The sequence below is a fragment of the Vespula pensylvanica genome, chromosome 5 (genome assembly GCF_014466175.1).
Source record: "Vespula pensylvanica isolate Volc-1 chromosome 5, ASM1446617v1, whole genome shotgun sequence".
NCBI lineage: Eukaryota > Metazoa > Arthropoda > Insecta > Hymenoptera > Vespidae > Vespula > Vespula pensylvanica.
Window position 1 is genome coordinate 8012625 of NC_057689.1, and position 19024 is coordinate 8031648.

At 34.0% G+C, this 19024-nt stretch overlaps 3 protein-coding genes across 8 annotated transcripts in view; 2 read left to right on the plus strand and 1 right to left on the minus strand.

The window, feature by feature from the left end:
• Positions 1-9335, plus strand: part of LOC122629681 (janus kinase and microtubule-interacting protein 1-like) — a 38937-nt gene extending 29602 nt beyond the window's left edge. Inside the window, exons 7-14 of one of the 4 annotated variants that reach the window (XR_006327329.1) lie at positions 1796-1882; positions 2348-2464; positions 2858-3184; positions 3289-3516; positions 3877-4758; positions 4927-5163; positions 6904-7045; positions 7669-9335. Coding sequence is in view for 1 of the 4 variants with exons in the window: in XM_043813393.1 (XP_043669328.1) it covers positions 1796-1882; positions 2348-2464; positions 2858-3184; positions 3289-3516; positions 3877-4758; positions 4927-5163; positions 6904-6927 (1902 nt within the window). In the remaining 3 variants the exon portion in view is untranslated. Of the gene's footprint in view, positions 1-1795; positions 1883-2347; positions 2465-2857; positions 3185-3288; positions 3517-3876; positions 4759-4926; positions 5844-6903; positions 7047-7668 lie in introns of those variants that run through there. The other 3 variants (XR_006327327.1, XR_006327328.1, XM_043813393.1) reach the window with 3 other exon arrangements.
• Positions 9336-10715: 1380 nt separating this feature from the next.
• On the plus strand, positions 10716-15360 carry LOC122629682. Of its 2 annotated transcripts, none has more exons than XM_043813394.1 (11): positions 10716-11497; positions 11577-11705; positions 12025-12246; positions 12329-12419; positions 12498-12710; positions 12787-13337; positions 13536-13696; positions 13770-14149; positions 14242-14450; positions 14749-14945; positions 15008-15360. In XM_043813394.1, the coding sequence occupies exons 1-11, from the start codon at positions 11072-11074 to the stop codon at positions 15171-15173; spliced, it is 2745 nt and encodes a 914-aa protein (XP_043669329.1). In that variant the 5' UTR covers positions 10716-11071; the 3' UTR covers positions 15174-15360. The 2 variants fall into 2 exon arrangements, with proteins under 2 accessions (XP_043669329.1, XP_043669330.1); XM_043813395.1 differs by having other exon boundaries at positions 12910-13337.
• Positions 15361-15426: 66 nt separating this feature from the next.
• Positions 15427-17951, minus strand: LOC122629684. Of its 2 annotated transcripts, XM_043813397.1 has the most exons (3): positions 17765-17951; positions 17514-17684; positions 15427-16655 (listed from the first exon to the last, which is right to left on the minus strand). In XM_043813397.1, exons 2-3 carry the CDS (start codon positions 17598-17600, stop codon positions 15477-15479), a joined length of 1266 nt encoding a protein of 421 aa, XP_043669332.1. In that variant the 5' UTR covers positions 17601-17684; positions 17765-17951; the 3' UTR covers positions 15427-15476. The 2 variants fall into 2 exon arrangements, with proteins under 2 accessions (XP_043669332.1, XP_043669331.1); XM_043813396.1 differs by having other exon boundaries at positions 17514-17951.
• Positions 17952-19024: the final 1073 nt, after the last annotated feature.

Sequence of the window (19024 nt, forward strand, 5' to 3'; positions counted from 1 at the left end):
AAGAGTAACGCTAAATCATCGGAAAGCTTGTTAAAAGATCTTTTTTTAGCTCACCTATAGTATCTATGATCGATCATCATCGAAGTTAGAGATCTGAGTACTATAACGTGCGTATATACATACATATATACATACATATTGCATATGCATATACATATGCAATACATATACACATACATATACTTACTTACGATAAACGCAACATCTGGTAAGCGTTCTCGCTCGATTCGAGCGACCGATCACTTTCGCTAATCGAAGCCACGGTATTGCCGGTTTGTCGACCCGATAGAACGTGTCTCTTATCCAATTTTTATCAAGTCTTCGTTTCTCTTAAATTCCTTTACCATTCTCTCTCTCTCTTTCTCTCTCTCTCTCTCTTTTTCTCTTCACCATACATAATACCGTTTCTTGAACATGATCGAGAAATGACAAAGAGAAACGAACATCTCAATATTTTCGATAATCGTTTGAAAATATTTAACAATTACAAGTTACTTTTATTAAAAAAGAAATTGAATATTTCTATCTATTGTAATAAAATCAATTATATTAGATCTTGATATCGATTAATCAAAAGGATGATGTATTCGAACAAGACTATCAATCTCTTCGACTGATCTAAAGGAACGTACATAGACACGTTCCTCTGATCTCGTCGAAGGATAAAACAAGAAGAGTCGAGATTGATAGGAAGGAAAGAGGCAATAATGAAAACGTAACAGCTCGATGACCGGATCCGTGTCCGTTTCGTAACTCCCATCCGCACTTTCCCTGTTCGACCGATACGATCTATTGACTCTCCTTTCATCGTCATTCTTCTGACAATGACCGTGTATTCTTCTCTCTCTCTCTCTCTCTCTCTCTCTCTCTCTCTCTCTTCTCTCTCTTCTCTCTCTCTCTCTCTCTCTCTCTCTCTCTCTCTCTCTCTCTCTCTCTCTCTCTCTCTGAATTACTTCCTTCTCCTTCTCACGGAAATCTTTTCTCTTTCTTGTCAGGGGTCATGACATTTGGTTCCCTCGCAACGACAACGAAAGGATGACGAAGACGATTCTGATCGAAAGAAAATCGTTTCTTTCTCTTTTACAGTACAAACTTTTCCTTTTTTAGCATAACGTCGTCTGAAAGGCGTGTTAAACGTGGCTGTCGACTCCACGATCGAGAAAGTATGACACAAAAGCACTTTCTGCACTTTTCTTCTCGACGACAATCGTTACTTGCTTAATTCATCTCCTTCTTATCATTTAAAATTTTCTAATAAACGTTAAGTATATTCTTATTAATCGAAAAATAATTCAAAAAGCCATTATGCGATTTGTCCGTATAATAAATAAGATTTATTTATTAACTATTGCAATTAATGTGATTTGTTATGAAAGAGAAAAAGTTTGAATTGTACCGAGCCACGATTTCGTAAGAAAAATTTTAAAGAAATATACGCGTACTCTAATTATTGTTCGCTAATCAAACATTTTGAAAGACAGAGAGAGAAAGAAAAATTACATACATTTCGGACTAATTTTCAACTTCGCGATATTATTGAACCGACAAGAAGAAAAAAAGAGAAGAAAAAAAATAAGATAGATGATTATCTAATTCCATAAAAATTTATCTAGTTTTAGTTTCCCTTTGCTGGAATAAAATAGATTCAGTTTCTAGTCTCACGACGTGCTCTACTTATCGACGATCTTTTCTTATTTCATTGCCATTAATTCGCACCACGAACGAGGTTCGTTCATTTGCTTGTGCGTAAATATACGGTCGATAGTGGTTAATAATAGCTTCGTTCTTATTGCAGATGCGGAAGTTACAGGACAGCGAGAGAAACGGACCGATTCGGTCGACGTCTCGCGGAGAGAAAAAATTCCTCGCGGAGGATCATACCGTAAGTCCTTATTTGATTGCTTGATAATTACATTACACTTCAACATAACCATAATAATTGCATGGTTTATGTAACAAGACGTTTTCTAACACCAAACGAATTTCCTTCCAACAAATTTATGAAAAAAACATGAAAAAGTTCTGCGAATTTCTTTTTGCTTAATATTATCGAAATATAAAATTGAATTTTTCCATTTTTATTGAAATTAAAAATAAATAAAATTACAGATATATTAATAATAAGTAAAAATACAGTATACATGTATAATCAAATTTTTATCATGTTATTTTACACGAGGTAAAAGTAAACAATTAGAAAGTATATTTACTTGTAAAAATTTAATAAATTATTATCAACGTTCGTAAAACAATGATAAAAAGAAAACAAATATTATAATGGAAGGATCGATAAACAATATTCGGTAAGATTTGTTTATCTTGTTTCTTCTTTTTATGCATATTGCAGTTGTATATTCGCGAAGTCGGCTGCGACAGAGCTATAGCTGAAATCGAGGTCGAGCGCCTTCGTGAGCTTGCGCTTGAGCAGCAAGAAGTCATCGAGATACTCAGGCAAACAGTCAAGGTAATGAATTTCATACGCGAAACAAATTAGAAATGATTCTAAAATTAATTTTCTAATTCTGTTGTTGAAATTTATTTCGTTTAATAAGACGAAAATATATGTGGAAATAATACAATGCTTTCTTATTAATAATAAGAAACAAATGATTTAATTAATTTTTTATAATAATAAAAGTTAATTACACCATAAAAACGATCAATTGTAAAAACACTTAAAAATTATAGTAGCAGAATAAAATTTCAAGATAAAAAAGAAAACAAAAGGATTTCAAGATTGAATCTCATGAATTCATTAATACTTGTTGGTTAACTCTCTCGTTTATATAATGATCGTGTGTCCATTCTCTTGTACATACGTAACAATAACGGTGTCTGTCCTTCGTGCATGGGAAAGGAAAAGGAACGAAAGCTCGAGCAACTGTCGAATAAGAAAAGGAAAGAGGAATTCTATAGGCAATGGTTGGAACTCGAGCCAGTGGCCGAAGTCGACGACGAGGAAGATCATGAGGAAGGTGATAGTGCTCTTTCCAGTGCACCATCATCCCTCTCTCCTCAGCCTGGTGGTTGTGGACAATGGCAGGGATCAGGTGTTACTAGAGAAGCTTACGAAGCTGTTCTTATCGAAATCGAAGAACTCCAATCAAAGCTATTGGACGAACGTCAAGAATTGTCTCGTGCGAAGACCGAAGTTCTTGATCTTGAAAAAGCTCTTCTGCAAGAGGTAAACAGTTTTTGTTTATCGATAAATCCCGTTCTTTATTTTACCAAAAATGTTCTTTTTCTTTTTATTTTTTTATTTATTTATTTTTTGTTTTTTCTTATTAGACGAGATGCAGCAATCGTAACAAACAATTGGAAGAACTGAACGAGAAATTGCGAGCAACTGAAGAACGAGAAGCTAATCTCCTGGTGGAATTGTCCGAGTTGAGAGAACAAAACGAACTTCTAGAATTCAGACTTCTCGAACTGGAAGAGTCACCCGCTCGTAGAGAGAATCCTGATCACACGGCTGATAGCGGTATTGTCTCGCCGGAACTGTTACATCCGAGCAAGGTAAAAAAAGTCTCGTTGTTGCTTGAAAGAAAGAGGTAATATTAGAATCTTCTTCGAATGGAAACGTTTCCATGTATCGCATTTCAATAAGAATGAAAAATTCAGAGAGCATTCGCTACTGACTCTCTTATATAATCGCGTTTGAAGGTTACTTCACAAACGCATACGAATACATACATGCATATAATTCTTTATTATATAATAAAAATGAAGAGTATAATTCAATATATCAAGATAACAAATATATAGGATAGTAAAAAAGTATATATGTGTATTTAATAATTTGAATTTAAATTTTTCATAAAAATTTCATATAAAGAAAAAGAAAATCTACCCACGTCCACATACGACTGATTACAGGATCAAACAAACAAGCAAAGAAATCGTGCAGTGGCTACAGTTATCCCATACACAAACAATAATAATTACGCTACTACACGTTCGGTTTCGCCTGTACCACGAAAACCACCCCTGTCTCTTCAAGAAAGTGGAATTTTCGAAGAAGAAGATGAGGAGAGCCTAGAGGTCGAGCTAGCGAGTCGTGGAACACAAACTGAGATACCTTCCGGTGAACTTCTGCAGGAGGTTCAACGTCTTCAAGAACTTCGTGCACGAATTCAAGAACGTGCAGCTAAAGTAACGAACCCAACAATCTGCTCGATCGATCCAACTAGAACCTGTCCTCCACTCGACACGGACGTTGATTCGATCGTTCAATTGTCGTCCTATCAGGATCGCATAAGAGATTTGGAAGAAAGATTAGAGGTTTACGAAGAAGCTGAAGAAAGGCAAACCGAAGAAAGGCGAGTGACGAAGCAAAGAGAAGAAGAATTGCTTGATGAGAATTACAGGCTGACGGAGAGGGTTTACTGGCTTGAGAACAAATTGCGTAACGTCGAGGAGCTCATAGAGAATAGGAGCAGAAGTAGAAGCAGCGATAGGCTTCGTATTAATGAACAGGAGAAAATGGAGAACGATAAACAATGTGACTGTCAAGTTGTTGAAAAGAGGGAAATGATAATGGACACCTCCGTCATGGCAAAACAAAAAACAAAGGAAGAACGTAACGACGAAGGAAATGTAACGATAGAAGTAATGGAGGAAGTACTGAATCGTTCGAAAGAAGTCCAAACAGCTGTTACCGGACCGATTGAAGATTGTCCTCATTGCCGAGTTCGTGAGATGACTAAGAAAAGCGAACAGACAGAGCGATGGATCGCACCGGAAACACAGCGTATTATGGTAAGACGTAATAGTTTGTTTCGTTTTTCAGCATAACGAATCACTTCCATGGCGAATAATTTTTATTTATTTATTTATTCTTGTAAAAATGTAATATCTAATTCATTCGTTTGAAACTGAAACCAATTGAAGTAGGAAAATTAAAGGAGTATCCATTTTAATTTTCAGGTCGAAGTTGTCCAGAATTTTACGGAAGTAGTCGAGGAAGTAGCAAAGGAGGCCAAAGAAGAAGAAAATGGCGATATCGATGAGGTGGATGGCAACGAGAAAAACGAGAACGATGGGGACCTAGGAAGAAGAAGAAGGGTCTCGCAAGTTCCCGTGACGTTGGAGGAGAATCGAAGGGAGAACGAGTCGATCGATTCGCTCGTTACCTTAAACGACGAGTTGGAATCCGAAAAGAAGGTTAGACAAAGGCAGAGTAAGGCTAACAGGAGAGAGAGACAAGATTATTCGACAAGAACGTCGAAGGGGAATGTTAGGTTATCCTCGAAGAGGGTTAAACGTCGTGACGAGTATTACGAGCGAAGGCATCATCGATTGATTTTGTATCAGGAGATCTGCGTTTAGAAGTAACCAATTAGTGCGATAGTTTATCTCGGTGATTAGAAGCGGAACGCGAGTGGAAGTATTTTTTTTTTTTTCTTGTTAAATTAGATTTAATATCATCGAACTGGGCGGCCATATTGTGTTATATGAATCGAACAGCCGAATTGAATTTTCTTTTCCTTCTCTCTGTTTTATATACGAGGAAAAAGTCGCATAAACAGACTATATACGATAGCACAAAATTGATTGAGTAAAGACAAAATCTCGTCGTCTTATGGCTAAATGATGATCGTCGAAAGAAGATATCGCGGAAGAGGAAAAAGAAGGGGAAAGCAAGAGACGGAAGAGTCGAGGAGAAGATGGAGGAAAATTAGCTGAAGTTTATCTTCCGGCATAACGCAATGTCGAGCTTTCGAAAGGAGCTCACGGATTCGAGGAAGGTTCGTAAACCGTTGAGGAGGCATGGAAGACGAAACAGACACGGTCTCCTCGAGTTGAATTTAGATCAGCGACCGACGACTCGAAACTGGCCCAAGGTCAGTTTTCGTCAATTCGTTGTCTTCTTCGTAAATTGCCGCGTTAGTGCCGTAGTCCACAAAATAACGCTGCCATTAGACACATTTTTCTAAAATTTTCCTAGTTATTTTTATACATATATATATATATATATTTCTTGTTCTATATATACACACACATATTATGCATACGCTACTACACCTCCTTCCACTTCGCTCGACTGGTTCTGTCGCTTCGTTTTACTTTCCATCTCAATTTTAATCGTTGGTTAATAATAGGACGTATAAATAGTTTCGTCGACTAGTGGGTACATGTCTATATATTCTAGTGTATAACCGTCATTTTTTTATTATTTATACTTTCTCCATACTTTTCTATTAGCAATAATAGCGAGTTGGACGACGATCTCTTCGCAGGTCGTTCAGTGGTTATGGTGGTGGTAAAAATGGCGCTTCTTTTCTTCTACTTTTCGTCATCTCTTTACAACAAGGCTAATCTTTCTAATTATGCTTTTAATTATTATTCAATTTTTCGTAGATCTTTATGCGAGTGAGCCGGAAGGAAACGATCGCGATAAAAGTCAATGAACAAATCAGCACTTGATACATTGTATTTATAAGGAAAGTGATACAATTTGTTGAGTATATTGATTCTCGGGTCTTAAACAATGACTTTTTTTATATATAAGATGGCTCTATAAATTGTAGAAAAAGTCAATATTTTAATAGTTTAACATTTTTGTCGTTGGAATTATCAGTCATCTAATATTTATTGCTTTATAAATATACAGGAGCTTAAAAAATATAATAATTTTTATTCCATGCAATTTTTTGTTTCATGTTTTCAAATATATATTTTATCGGACACAGTCTATGTAACGTTCTACATGTCGTTCGCTCCAAATCGATTTCCTTTCCCTCCGACTTTCGCAGTCGATATGCAAGTCTCCATTTACGATAAGTCGAAGACATTCGTTCGACATTTTTTCACGAATACGAATCACTTGTCGCGAAGAATATATTATCATGCGGAAGAAAAACAAGGATCGCCCACTACTTTACCGTGTATCTTCTGTGGCAGGTGATCTACTTTCGCTGGAGGTGAAGGTCCTTTCGTCTCTTGTCGGTGTAGACACCATTTGCACACGCGCCTATACTCAACATCATCGCGAGTACCACGATACGATCGATAAACTTCACGTTGATCTCAATGCACTAGCAAGGTAAAGATATAAAAAAAAATATATAGCTATGTTTTTTTTTTTTTTACATTAATTTCATTATTAAACTTAAGTTGAAAAAACAAAATAATTTTTCTTTACTTTTAATATGAACATCGTCATGGTCTAATCGAAAACAAAAACGAATTAACTCTATTTTTTGGCCTTCGTATTATACTATTTTAATATCGAAGCATGTGATCTCTATTTCTCATCATGAGATGGCAATATTCTATTATATATGATTCTTCATCGTAAACAAAATTTTACAAAACATTATTCATCGATTTATCAATTTCTTCTGCTTTTTATTTAATCGAGTAACTCATTGAATATCACGAAATTATCAAAGAAAGCCGATCTTATTTTTAATAAAATGCACAGATAGAACGCACTGAAAATTATTTTCCATTCGTTGATTATAAAATCAAATGATTCGATAATGATTCATAGTGAGAAGTAATAAGTAACTAGAGAACTAATCGTTAGATGAGTCACTATTGAAAATGTTAATTTTTTAACGTTAAATAGTTGACTCATTTATTGAAATGTTAAATCAATTTTACGTATGAGTAATCAATAAAAAAAGAATCGTAGAAAAAAATCGAAATATTTCATTGTTACAGGACAAAATGGCTGGCGTTGCTTGACAACGACCAAGCATCGACCAGAATTTGTTCCTGAGGAAAGAACAGCGAAGTCATCGTCATCGTTGAGTACCATCGAGAGCGAATAAAAATAAGAGAGTATCATGCGCGCTTGTAAATCGAAGCCGACAGGTTACATCGATAAAGATAAAAAGAAGCCAATACAAAGAAAATCGAAAGACCCTTTTGCGAGTGCCAAAATAAATATAATCGGTTTATATATAAACGAGGACAAATCAGATTGTATGAATTTCGATTTCGAATTCATCTACATCTGATAGAGATATATTTTGATATATTTTGATACTTATTTCTTTTTTAATTTTTTTCATTCGACGTAATTGAAGATCGTAGGAGATTCAAACAAGACAGATTGAAAAAATACCAAATAAGGAAAGTATCAAAAATGTCGAGTCTATGGAAAGTTGATCGAGAAAAAATGTATTGATCGTCATTCTTGTTCGAATATTATTCGAAAAACAAATGGCGATTTAGTCGATAACGAAACTTTCGTATACAAATTTCGTAAATCGCATTTTTTTTCTTATATCGCATTGACTCGTTTTATATTCCGATAAAAAGTTTGAAACCGAATACTCAAAAAGAGAACTTTGTTTCGCCAATATAATCGTGCTTTTCAAATCGTGCTTGATTTTACGAAAAGTAAAAGAAAAAGAATTAAAAATCCAGTTCGATTCGGATAAACGCTCACGATTCTCAGTTCTCTCCTATATATTTTTATTGATAATATAAATCATTAATTTTTTACATCGCACGAATTTGCTTCGATAAAAAGGCTTCGTATCGTCGATTTCTATCCGTGAAACTTTTTAGATTATAGAAAAAGAAAGAAAAAAAGTCGATCCTTGCCATTCTTCATCCTCGCTTTTATATAAAACAATACCCGCTTTGTTTACCGGAAACGTAATCTCCACGTAAGCGATTTTACGAAATACGAGTCGAAACGAATTCATAATCCCAACGAAGATATATGTACGTACGTAAGTACTTACGAGTGCGTACAAACGAAGAAAATTGTATTTTATTTTTCTTTTTTAAAATCGAATGCGACGGAACGATATACGTATATATGAAAATACGTGTATTTTTAACGAAAAAAAAAAAAAAAAAAAATCAGAAAGAAAAAGAGAGAAAGAGAAGAAACCATTGGCCTGCGTTATTGTTCGTGCCTTTGGAAAGAAAAGAGACAGAGAAAGAGAGAGAGAAAGAGAGAGAAAAACAAAAATAAATAAACAAAAGGAAGTGTGTGCGTGTATGCCGGCTTTGAATTATAATATACGTATACAAATTATATATATTATTTGAATAACTTTGTAGGATTTACAAAACGTGTCTCTAGTCCACTTTTCATTCGAGCGTAGCTCCACGTTCTTTTACCATATCGTTTCTACAGTGGTTAGTTTTTTGAGTTTTATCCTTTAGTTTTACAAGTATGTATGTATGCCTAAGCACACTACTACTGTATTCATAACTTTACACGAGTCTTGTTATTTTTATTTTCTTCTTCGTCTTCTTGCTCCTTTGTTTTCTTTTTTAGTGCTACGCGGTCGACATGGAACTGTTTGTTCGTTTTATCCTTTTATTATGTACCCGTATACGAAATAAACTTGATATTGTTTGCGCGATTGTATCGTTATTTTTCTTCTTCTCTTTTCTTTTTATCTTATTTTCTTTTTTTTTTGTTTTTTTTTTTAAGATAAAAATATATATATCCTGCTTCTGACAACGTTCAGTTTGATATCAATTGTCACATTGAATATACAAAGAGAACGAGGAATAAAATCTTGAAAATGTTTCCTCAGAAACACGATATAGCTATCGCAAATAATAATATACGATTTTTTACGATCACAATTGTATAATGAAAAGTTTTAAAAACTTTATTTACGTATATTCAATTTTTTTTTTATTTTTATTCATATCTTGGAGCATCCTTCGATTTACGATTTACGTGAGGATCTGTAATTATTAAATATCTTATGTATCTTTACATGAATGTTTAAGAATGAAATGAAAATAATTTTATTGAGTAGGAAATTCAAAATACTTCTCTTCATGCGTCTTAATACCAAAACTATTTAATCTGATTTTTGCCAATTTGTCAATTTAATAGATATTTGAAAAGACAATTAATTCGCTTTTATAGGTGTATAATATTAAATAAATAAACGCGTTATTTTTTAATGAATTTGATAGTTCCAGTATTAAAACGCAAAAATATGTAAGCAAATATATATATACATATATATATAAGCGCGTGTACGTGTGTATACCTGCCAGAAGTTCCATCATGACAAGAAACTTTTGGAGACTGTTCGGATCTGTTAGTACTGACAACGGCAGCGCTCATTAACAACGACGGTAATGCACACTCCATAAAATGAACCCTCTCAATAAGAGCTGCACGACGTCTCTCTAACGAGGCGTTCCTCTTCTCGTAACCCCTCATCATACGCTTCCAATAGCTCACGTTGTCCTTTCTATGTTCGTCACATTTATCCTCTGCTTTCAAAGTTTTCGAATCGTTTTCCATTTAGTACGAAGAACACCAAACGAGAGAGAAAAAATGAGAACAAAATTTTGGTAAGCCGAGAATAGGTTAAAAACTGTTGTTTATTAAAATCCTGAATGGAGTTACAGACACGAAAAATTGGAAATGGAAAGGCCAACCATAAGACAGATTTCTATGAAATTGTTTGTTATTTTACTGACTTTCAACATACTGTGTCAAATAAAACATTCATAATGAACTCTTTCAATTATTTGATTTTTAAAGATAATTATTTTTTAGTATACATAGATAATTGTTTAGTTACTTTCAAACTCTTAACGAAAGCAATTAAATTAAATTTATTACTTATTCACATCTGTCTATGTTATAATAATATAGAACGATTAAGCAAAAATATTATTTCGTTATATGATTTAAGTCGCTTCCAATTGCTCCATTCATTTTATTTCTTAAATTGTCTAAATCGTTTATTTCCTGTTATTATTTCCTTCAATCAAAATAATTTTATAAAGGTCAACTTCCAAATGGTTCTAACTAATTATACTCTTATTCTATCCGATTTAACAGTCCAGTGTTTTATGGAAATCTATAGTCGCTCGCGAATAAAAAAAAACGAAATAAAAGAAAAACAACTTCGTATCGACAACAGCAAATAATTGCGTAGAAAAGAAGACGGAGATGCAGCAATATTCAGAAAAATGGATCGACGTCGTCGACGTCGTCGATTGAAAGCCTGTAAAAAATTAACAAAATCGTGAAAATTCCTATTTCATAAAAAATTCTTTTTCGTGACAGATTTCTATTCACGAACAAACAATAAAACAGAAAAAGTAGAAAAAGAAAAGTTCAATGATGAATCAAGAAACTATTGTGAAACTTATGACGCCTCTCACCAACAACAATGGCGACGGATTGTATACACAGGCTCTTTTACCAGGACTCTTTCGTGCAGTCGTCGTAAAGCTAAATAATAAAAATAACAAGTATGACGATAATAATAATAGTAACAATCCTCGTCAAAAACGAGAAGATGTAATCACCTCGAAATATGGTACGAGTCAATCGGCTAGACCGGATTGTGATCGTCGAAAGATTCACCTTCAATCATCAAATCTTTCAATCGGTGATATCCTTTTAATAGCTAGCGATAGTCACGAGACAGTATCAACTAATCCTGGATCTCGTTCTAATGTTTGTCCTGCATATCATTTCTGCGTTGAACGTAATACCGGTAATATGGTAACCATGGATCAAGATTCTATTATCAATAGCGAAGTAAATTATGATTTGAAATAATCATATAAATTTGATTAGATATAAATTTGATGAGATTTTAACAGAGTTCTTGTTGCAGTTACCGACATTACGTGAACTTTTAAAACCAATTAAACAAACAGCGCTCAAAATGAAACAACTTAGTCAATTAAAAGACGAGGTACCTCAAACTGAAATCGTCTGTCATCAGTTAAGGCAAACAAACGATGTAAGAAATAGAGATAAATAGATTAAGAAAAATCTCTTGATCTCTGACATCCAGGCTTTCTAGGGTGCAAACGTGTCGATCTAGCAAAATTAAGTCGCACGATTAAAAAAAAAATGCTACTCACCAAATTTCGTCGAGCCGCTATTCCTCATCCCTAATTTTATTTGCAGAACGTTCGTCGCTCGCCCTGGAAAGCCCGGGCTCATCGAGGTCCACTTGTTCAGAACTTTCAAAAACACTTGGGAATTATGATTATCGGAGAAATTTGTTCGAGAGAAATTATCTGAGCAAAAGGATTCAAAATGATATTTTTTAGCAGTTTCGTGAGCCTGAAAATGTATCTTCAACTTGTCAGTTGTGTGGGATGAAATATAGTAAACTTATGTCGAACCCGAATGATAGTAAAAGGCAACAAGGAGGCAACATCTATGGAAAGAGGGACAAAATGGATGGTAATATTTCTGTTCAAATAATATCAAAACCAGAAACTGAAACTCAATACGTTCTTGATGATCCTCTTCTAAGTCTTATTCGACAAATAGTAAGAACATTATTTTATCAGACTCATAATTTAGTTTTAAAGAAAATATTACATTTTTTATCATATTCTTACAAATCCATAGGTAACCTGTATATTAGAGACTTCACAAGAACATCAAGAACAATTGGAATCTCAAAAGAAAGAAGTACCATTATGTAAAAGCGCGAAAAAAGGTTCAACTCTTAACGAATGTTATTGTTCTTTTACATAAAACTTCGTTTCGTTTTCATTCTTTTTCCTTCTTCTTTAAGAATGCTCGCTATGTCCTGGTTGTTTGAAACCTCGATCAATAACAATTACCGATGACGAATGCAGCGAAGTGCAAGATAGAAGCGTACAATTTCAAGAATGTCTCGATGATGATTCAAATCGAAGCATTCAATCTTACGAATACGTAAGAACAATAGATGTTGGCTGCGAATGTCAAGTAGAAAAAAAGAGCGATGAATTAGACGCAATTGATAGTAATTATATAATTATTCGTCCATTTTGAAAGATGTTCTTTCCATGTTTAACATTTCTTTTATTCCTTATCTTTAGCTTGTTATGGAGAGTACGGAATTAACCAGAATAAATCCCTCAATTCATTTTTATTGAATATTCTGACGATGTTAATAAGTGGTCATGAAACGATTGATTATATAGAAAATATAAATGTTACAGATCCAGTTTCTTGTACTAAGTCTAGATCTAGATGCTTAAATGGTGCTACAAGTAGCATGTCGTCGAAAAAAGATAAGTGTACTGATTGTACTTGCGATCTTGATTCTGGAGTCATATCTTCCAACAAAATTGAAGTAACAAGCGAATTGTCCTATTTACTTGAAAATATCGAAGCTATGAGTATGGAAATTGATTCAAAGAAGGATGTTGCTACATCCACGTATTCGATTTCTGTATTCAGCCAAATTACTTCCATGTTACAAATGAAATCAAGGAAAAGTCCACAGTTATCTTCTTCGACTCAATGCGATATCGGACCTGAGTCTATGTGCAAATTGTCTTCCAATATCGGTAGTCAAGTAACATTTGCATCTGATACGCAGAGAAAAATAATGAGAAAGAAACAGGATCGTAGTAACTCGGAAGAGGTTAGAAAATTGTTTAAACTATTGCGAATGGATATGTTCTTATCTGGAAAAAAGTAACATAAAATATAGGAAATTATAAGAAATTAACAAAATGTCGGACAAACAAAAAATCTTTGAATAAATACTTCGTTTTTAGCATGCTAGTTAGCTAAATATTAATTTATGCTATTATTATGTATATTTTTAAACTTTTCGTAGGTTTGCCCGTGCGGATGCGGATACTTTTTAGAAGGTGAATCTACTTGTTCCTGCGGATGTGCACAATTTCCAAATTCACCATGTGTAGCTCTAAACAATTTAAAGGAAGAAAAAAAAGAGATGAAATGTAAAACAAGTAATCCTACAAGTAATTTGACAATGTACGTTCTATATCAATTATTTGTTCTGTTTTTCTTTTTCATCGTATAAAAATTCGTATCTTGTTTTAAACAGATTAGACCAGAAAAAGAGTGGATCAAGTCGGACTATAAAATTGGAAAAGAGTAATTACAACCCCGATTGTCAATTTTGTAGTTGCTCTCATTTCTCAAATATAAACGTTCCAATGGATCCAGTAGTGCAACGAATGAATAATATAATCGAGCTTCAAAATACGATGCCCAATCCACAGATAAAATATGAGAGCAGTTGCAAACATTTAGATGGCGACAAACAACTTAACTTGGAAGAAGAAGCACAAAGATTGCAACAGAAAATTGAATCGTATAAAAAAGAAAATGAATATTTTCGAGAATTAATACAATCTTGTAGTGGTTGCCAGAAAAACTCAAAAATGTTGTCCTGTCCTCCACCAATCAGAGCAACGTATTCCGGTTAAAAATATATCCTCTTTCCAAAGTATATTATATTTGATTTTGTTTAATTCCGAATAATTTCTTTCTAATCATTTATACTATAATTTCAGGACTCGCAACTGCAATTGATATCTTACAAACTAAATGCCGAAGCAAAGACAGCATGATAGCCATTTTAGCGGAAGGATTACGTGGTGTTGTCAATTATGCTCAAATAGCCAAAAATTTAGCCGCACCTTGTCTCGAATATACATATTGGGATTTCGATCGTTTTGCTCTTTATACGTATTTACGTAAAACCATAAGCAAAGTTTCTATGGTACGTATAATCATAGAGTAGTCGAACTCTAAAAATAACAAATAACTGACAAAAATTTGCTTTTCAATAAAATGCACAATATATATCTTTTTTCCTGTCTTAATTGTATCATCTTCAAAAAAAAAATTGCAAGTTTTTTATATCGAACAACATTAAGTCATCGATATTTTTTATTCAACCGCATACAATAATTTTCATTATTTTTGGATGAGTCCAATTCGTTGTCACAATTAACTTTGAATGATAATAAAAATAAATTATTTTCTGCTCGTTAAAAACTTTCAATTATTTCTTACAGGAAGAAAGAAAAGATTCATCAAGCGAAATAATGAAAGAAAACGGCGATACTCTTCTTGATTCATGTTACGACAATATTGTACCACCACCACCGACGGATTTCAAAGTCATACAAGAACTCTGCAAATGTCTTTTACTCTCATGGAAAATACCGGAGAATCTTAAAAATGTTGCTGGTTATCGGATTTATGTTAATGGGTAAATATTATTTTTTTCGTGATCAAAAAATCGAGACGATCAAGACTTCTTAATTTTCACAGAGATTCAGCGACCAACGTGAGATCTCCAAACAGAACGGAAACAATTTTAGGAATCATGAATTCTACAAAATCCATAGAACTGAAGTTACATAGCTTTAATAAATGTGGTATATTATCCGAACCAGTCACGATAACTTATTCCTACAAGAATTCGAATAACAAGTAGCAAACATTGATTTTCAAAATTTGTCCGGATCTTGTATGTCGGTAAAAATTCATTTTTCGTACTACTACTATTAGCTGTCATTTCGAGGAAAAGAAAAAAAATGTATTCGTTCGATGTCCACTTATCCTTTCATGTTTCCAAACTAATTCACCTTCAAAGTTAAAAGATTTATATACACACACACACATATACATACATACATATATACATATATATATATATATCTATATAAATGAAGGATGAAAAATAATCGTTTTCTCTTTTTAACAGTTTAGTTTTTAAAATATAAATTATACATTGAAATTAATGTCTGGTAACACGGGGAATATAGAATAACTTTCGACGATCTACGAGATCTTCTAAAGTGTTAAGATCAGGTAAAACAGCTGGTATTTCAAAGTGAATACCTGACCAAGGTGGTTGCGTCGTAAACCGAAAGGATTCGGAATCTTTGTTGAGGTGGCTAGCGGTGTAATAAGCTTCTGTAGACGTAGGTATCCTTGGATAATAGGGATCGTATTCCAGTTCGTTGGGTACTAAGGGTTTCAAAGACATAGTAAGAGCATGAACAGGAATTTCTGTGGTGGCTATCGTTGTTCTTGGCGTGCTCGTGCTCATAGCATTGGCTTGGATCGACCTGAGCGTTTCAAAATAAGGGTAATCTCTATTGTTGTAAGTGTTCGAGTTGAGTCTGGGAATATCGTTCGTTGGGAGTTTCGTGCTTAAAGAGAAGACAGTAGTAGTATGGAAAAAATCCTTTCGAGGTGGCTGAGTTTTTGCGGAAATCATTGGCACATTGACGAACGTTCGACCAAGTAAATTCTTTGTTTCTGAATCTGACCTCGTGAAACTTGGAAATCGATTGGGCAAAGAAGAGTCCTGTTTATAAGAATCACGAGAAAAGGGACGAGGAGTCGAAGAAAAATGAGAGACCTGATTTTTCGAACTGGACCCTGTCGTTTTATGCTCTTCATTACGATTGCATCGAGATTGATCTAATATAGATTCAGTCTCTTGTTTGTTCATTGATTTCCTATGGAGATCGTGATCTTGCTGATTTCTCAAGAAAACACTGGCACTAAAAACAAAGCCAGGTTGTGTCTTATCAGTCGATGATTTGTCGGGACGTTGAATCACCTGGAAGGATCTAGAAAAGGAACGATGATTGTTCGAATTATCCAACGGCGGTGGAATATTGAAGAGCGAAGGTACGTTCAAACCTAAGCTCTCTTCTTCGCTTCTACTTCCGCGAAGCGACTTTTTGTCGTCGTAAGTAGTAGCACGACAATCGACGAGTCTCGCGTGATCACAGATCAAAGCATCCTGTCGGAAAGCAGTTTCTTCCGGGCAACGATAGCTGAACTTGTTACCATGATCGTCGCACGTGTGATAAACCTTGCAGTCGGCCTCAACGTCTGCATAGAATCCCATGGCTCTACCGAAACAGGAAAAATTTGTTCTCAATGGCGGAGGTGTCGTATTCTGCAACAAACCCGATTGACATATTTTTTATATACTTTGAATCCCTTTATTTACATGATAACTAAATATGTTCGATCTTGAACTTGTCGATGATAATCATAGATTATAAAAAGTTCAGGAAAAGTTCCCTTCGAATAAGTCCAACTCGTACGTGAGAATTCCGTGAATGCATTTATAGTATTCTCTGAAAATGACCTTGCCTTTCTACCTCGATCCAGTACTAGCTTCTATTTTCTAGCATTCCAAATACCACAGCGGGTTTTCTGCTATGCCATATTTATCATGTAATCGTCTTGAGATCAGCGTAGCTCAGTACAACGTCGATACCATTACTGCACGGTAGTATTATAGTGTCGTTACACCATGGCTGTTAGAATTACCTACTGTAATCTCCAAAGAAGGATCAAGTTGATAAACAAACGTGATAGTTACGCTTGGCTACGTTCCAGTTTGTAAAATCGAAAAATATTCATTTTTCTTTTCTTTTTTTTTAACACTTAGACAAAGATATCGATAATATCATTCGACATGATTTGAGATTATTAGTATAATTTCCCTATTTGTAATTTTTATTGTTAATCTTTTTTTGGAGAAACTTCCAATAATTATATTCTGCAATTACAACCATCATACATTCGTTTCTTTTAAGCAATATTTATCAATGAAAATAAATAATGAATCAAATCAATTACTATTCTTATAAACTACAGATATATAAACATTCACTATGCATAATATAATAAGACTCGATCCGATCTACTATCCTTACAGTCCCGTGTGACGAATAATAATCAATGCAATGAACTCTGCTTGAACTTAAAGATCTATAATTAGCCAGGGATAATGTTGAGTACTTACGAAAACTTCTTCAGGATGTACAAGAACGATGAATACAGTGTAATGTAGAACAACTCCGAGGATCCACGATTCGACTCGGACTTCCATTCCGAAAAACACAATCGAGTTGAGATTTCCGAGAAGAGGTTTTGAATAATATGGATAAGATCACCGGTTGAACGTATAGACTATCTACGACACGACGATACGAGTTAAAGTGAAAGTGAGGAGGATGAACTTAGGATGTTCACTCAAACCTCCGCCATGGACACCTTTTATCTTTGTCTTTCTTTCTCTATTTCTTCTACGAACTCACGTACAACATTCTATCGTTGTTTTCCATTGTTCTCGTCTCACCATGTCGATCCTGATCCGTCTTCGAAGAGAAAGACAAGACTGGAACGCGAGCGTTTTACGTGAAAGGAGCCACCGGCAAATACCACTGTACATTGCAGTTTTTCTCTCTTTCTCTCTCTCTCTCTCTCTCTCTCTCTCTCCCTCTCTTTCTCTCTCTTTGGTTCGCTCGCTCTTTTTCTCTCTCTTTTTATCTCTTTCTCTCTCTCTCTCTCTCTCTCTCTCTCTCTCTCTCCCTGTATTTCTCGAAGAAGGAAATTTCACGTCGGTTCATTGTCTTGGCAAGCAAGCGAGTAACTTCGTAAGTGGCTTAGCGAGAAAAGAAAGATACGATCAAGTAATTGAATCGATCTGATTGGATAAGAATAAGAAAAAGAAGAAGAAGAAGAAGAACTGCCTTATCTTCGATACTTCTTACATAAGACGAAAATAATTGACTCTTATATTATTATTAGTTATTACCTAATACGAGCCAAAAGATTAATGATCGTTGATGTATCGGCAATCGTTAAATCAATAATTATAGTTGTCTTCATGGCGTCATTTTTTTTTTTTTTTTTTTTTTTTTTTTTTTTTTTTTTTTTTTTTTAATATGCTTACTCAATTGTTGTAAATAAGATGGTCCATTGAAAGGAATCGAAAAATTAAATTGCGAGAATTGTATAAACTATTACTGAATGAGAGAAAGAGAGAAAAACAAAGAGAGAAACAGTTGAGGATGACGAAACTTACATAATTTGCATCCTTGGCATTATAGCTCATTTACAGAGTACTGCGAGAAAGGTCAAATACTCACATCTTGTACCTAATCGTATCAGATACTGCGTTTAAATTTATTTATACGATTTTTGTATTATCGAATAAGTTTTTTTAGATAGAACATATTAATATTTAGAAATTGATAAATATTAAATGCTTTTATTTCCAAAGTATTCATTGTTAATTGAAATTAAATTGAAAATAAGTACAAAAGTGCAAAAAATATTGATAAACATTAAAAGATAATTCATTCAAATTTGAATATTTGCTAACTTAAATTTCATTGGTTATTCAACATTCGATTCGTCCAATGAGAACTATCCAATGTAAAAAGAAACTAATGTTATTTTTAATCTTTTTTTTTTTTTTTAATTAAATAAATTCAGAAAGAATAAGAATTAAATTAAAGAAAGAATATA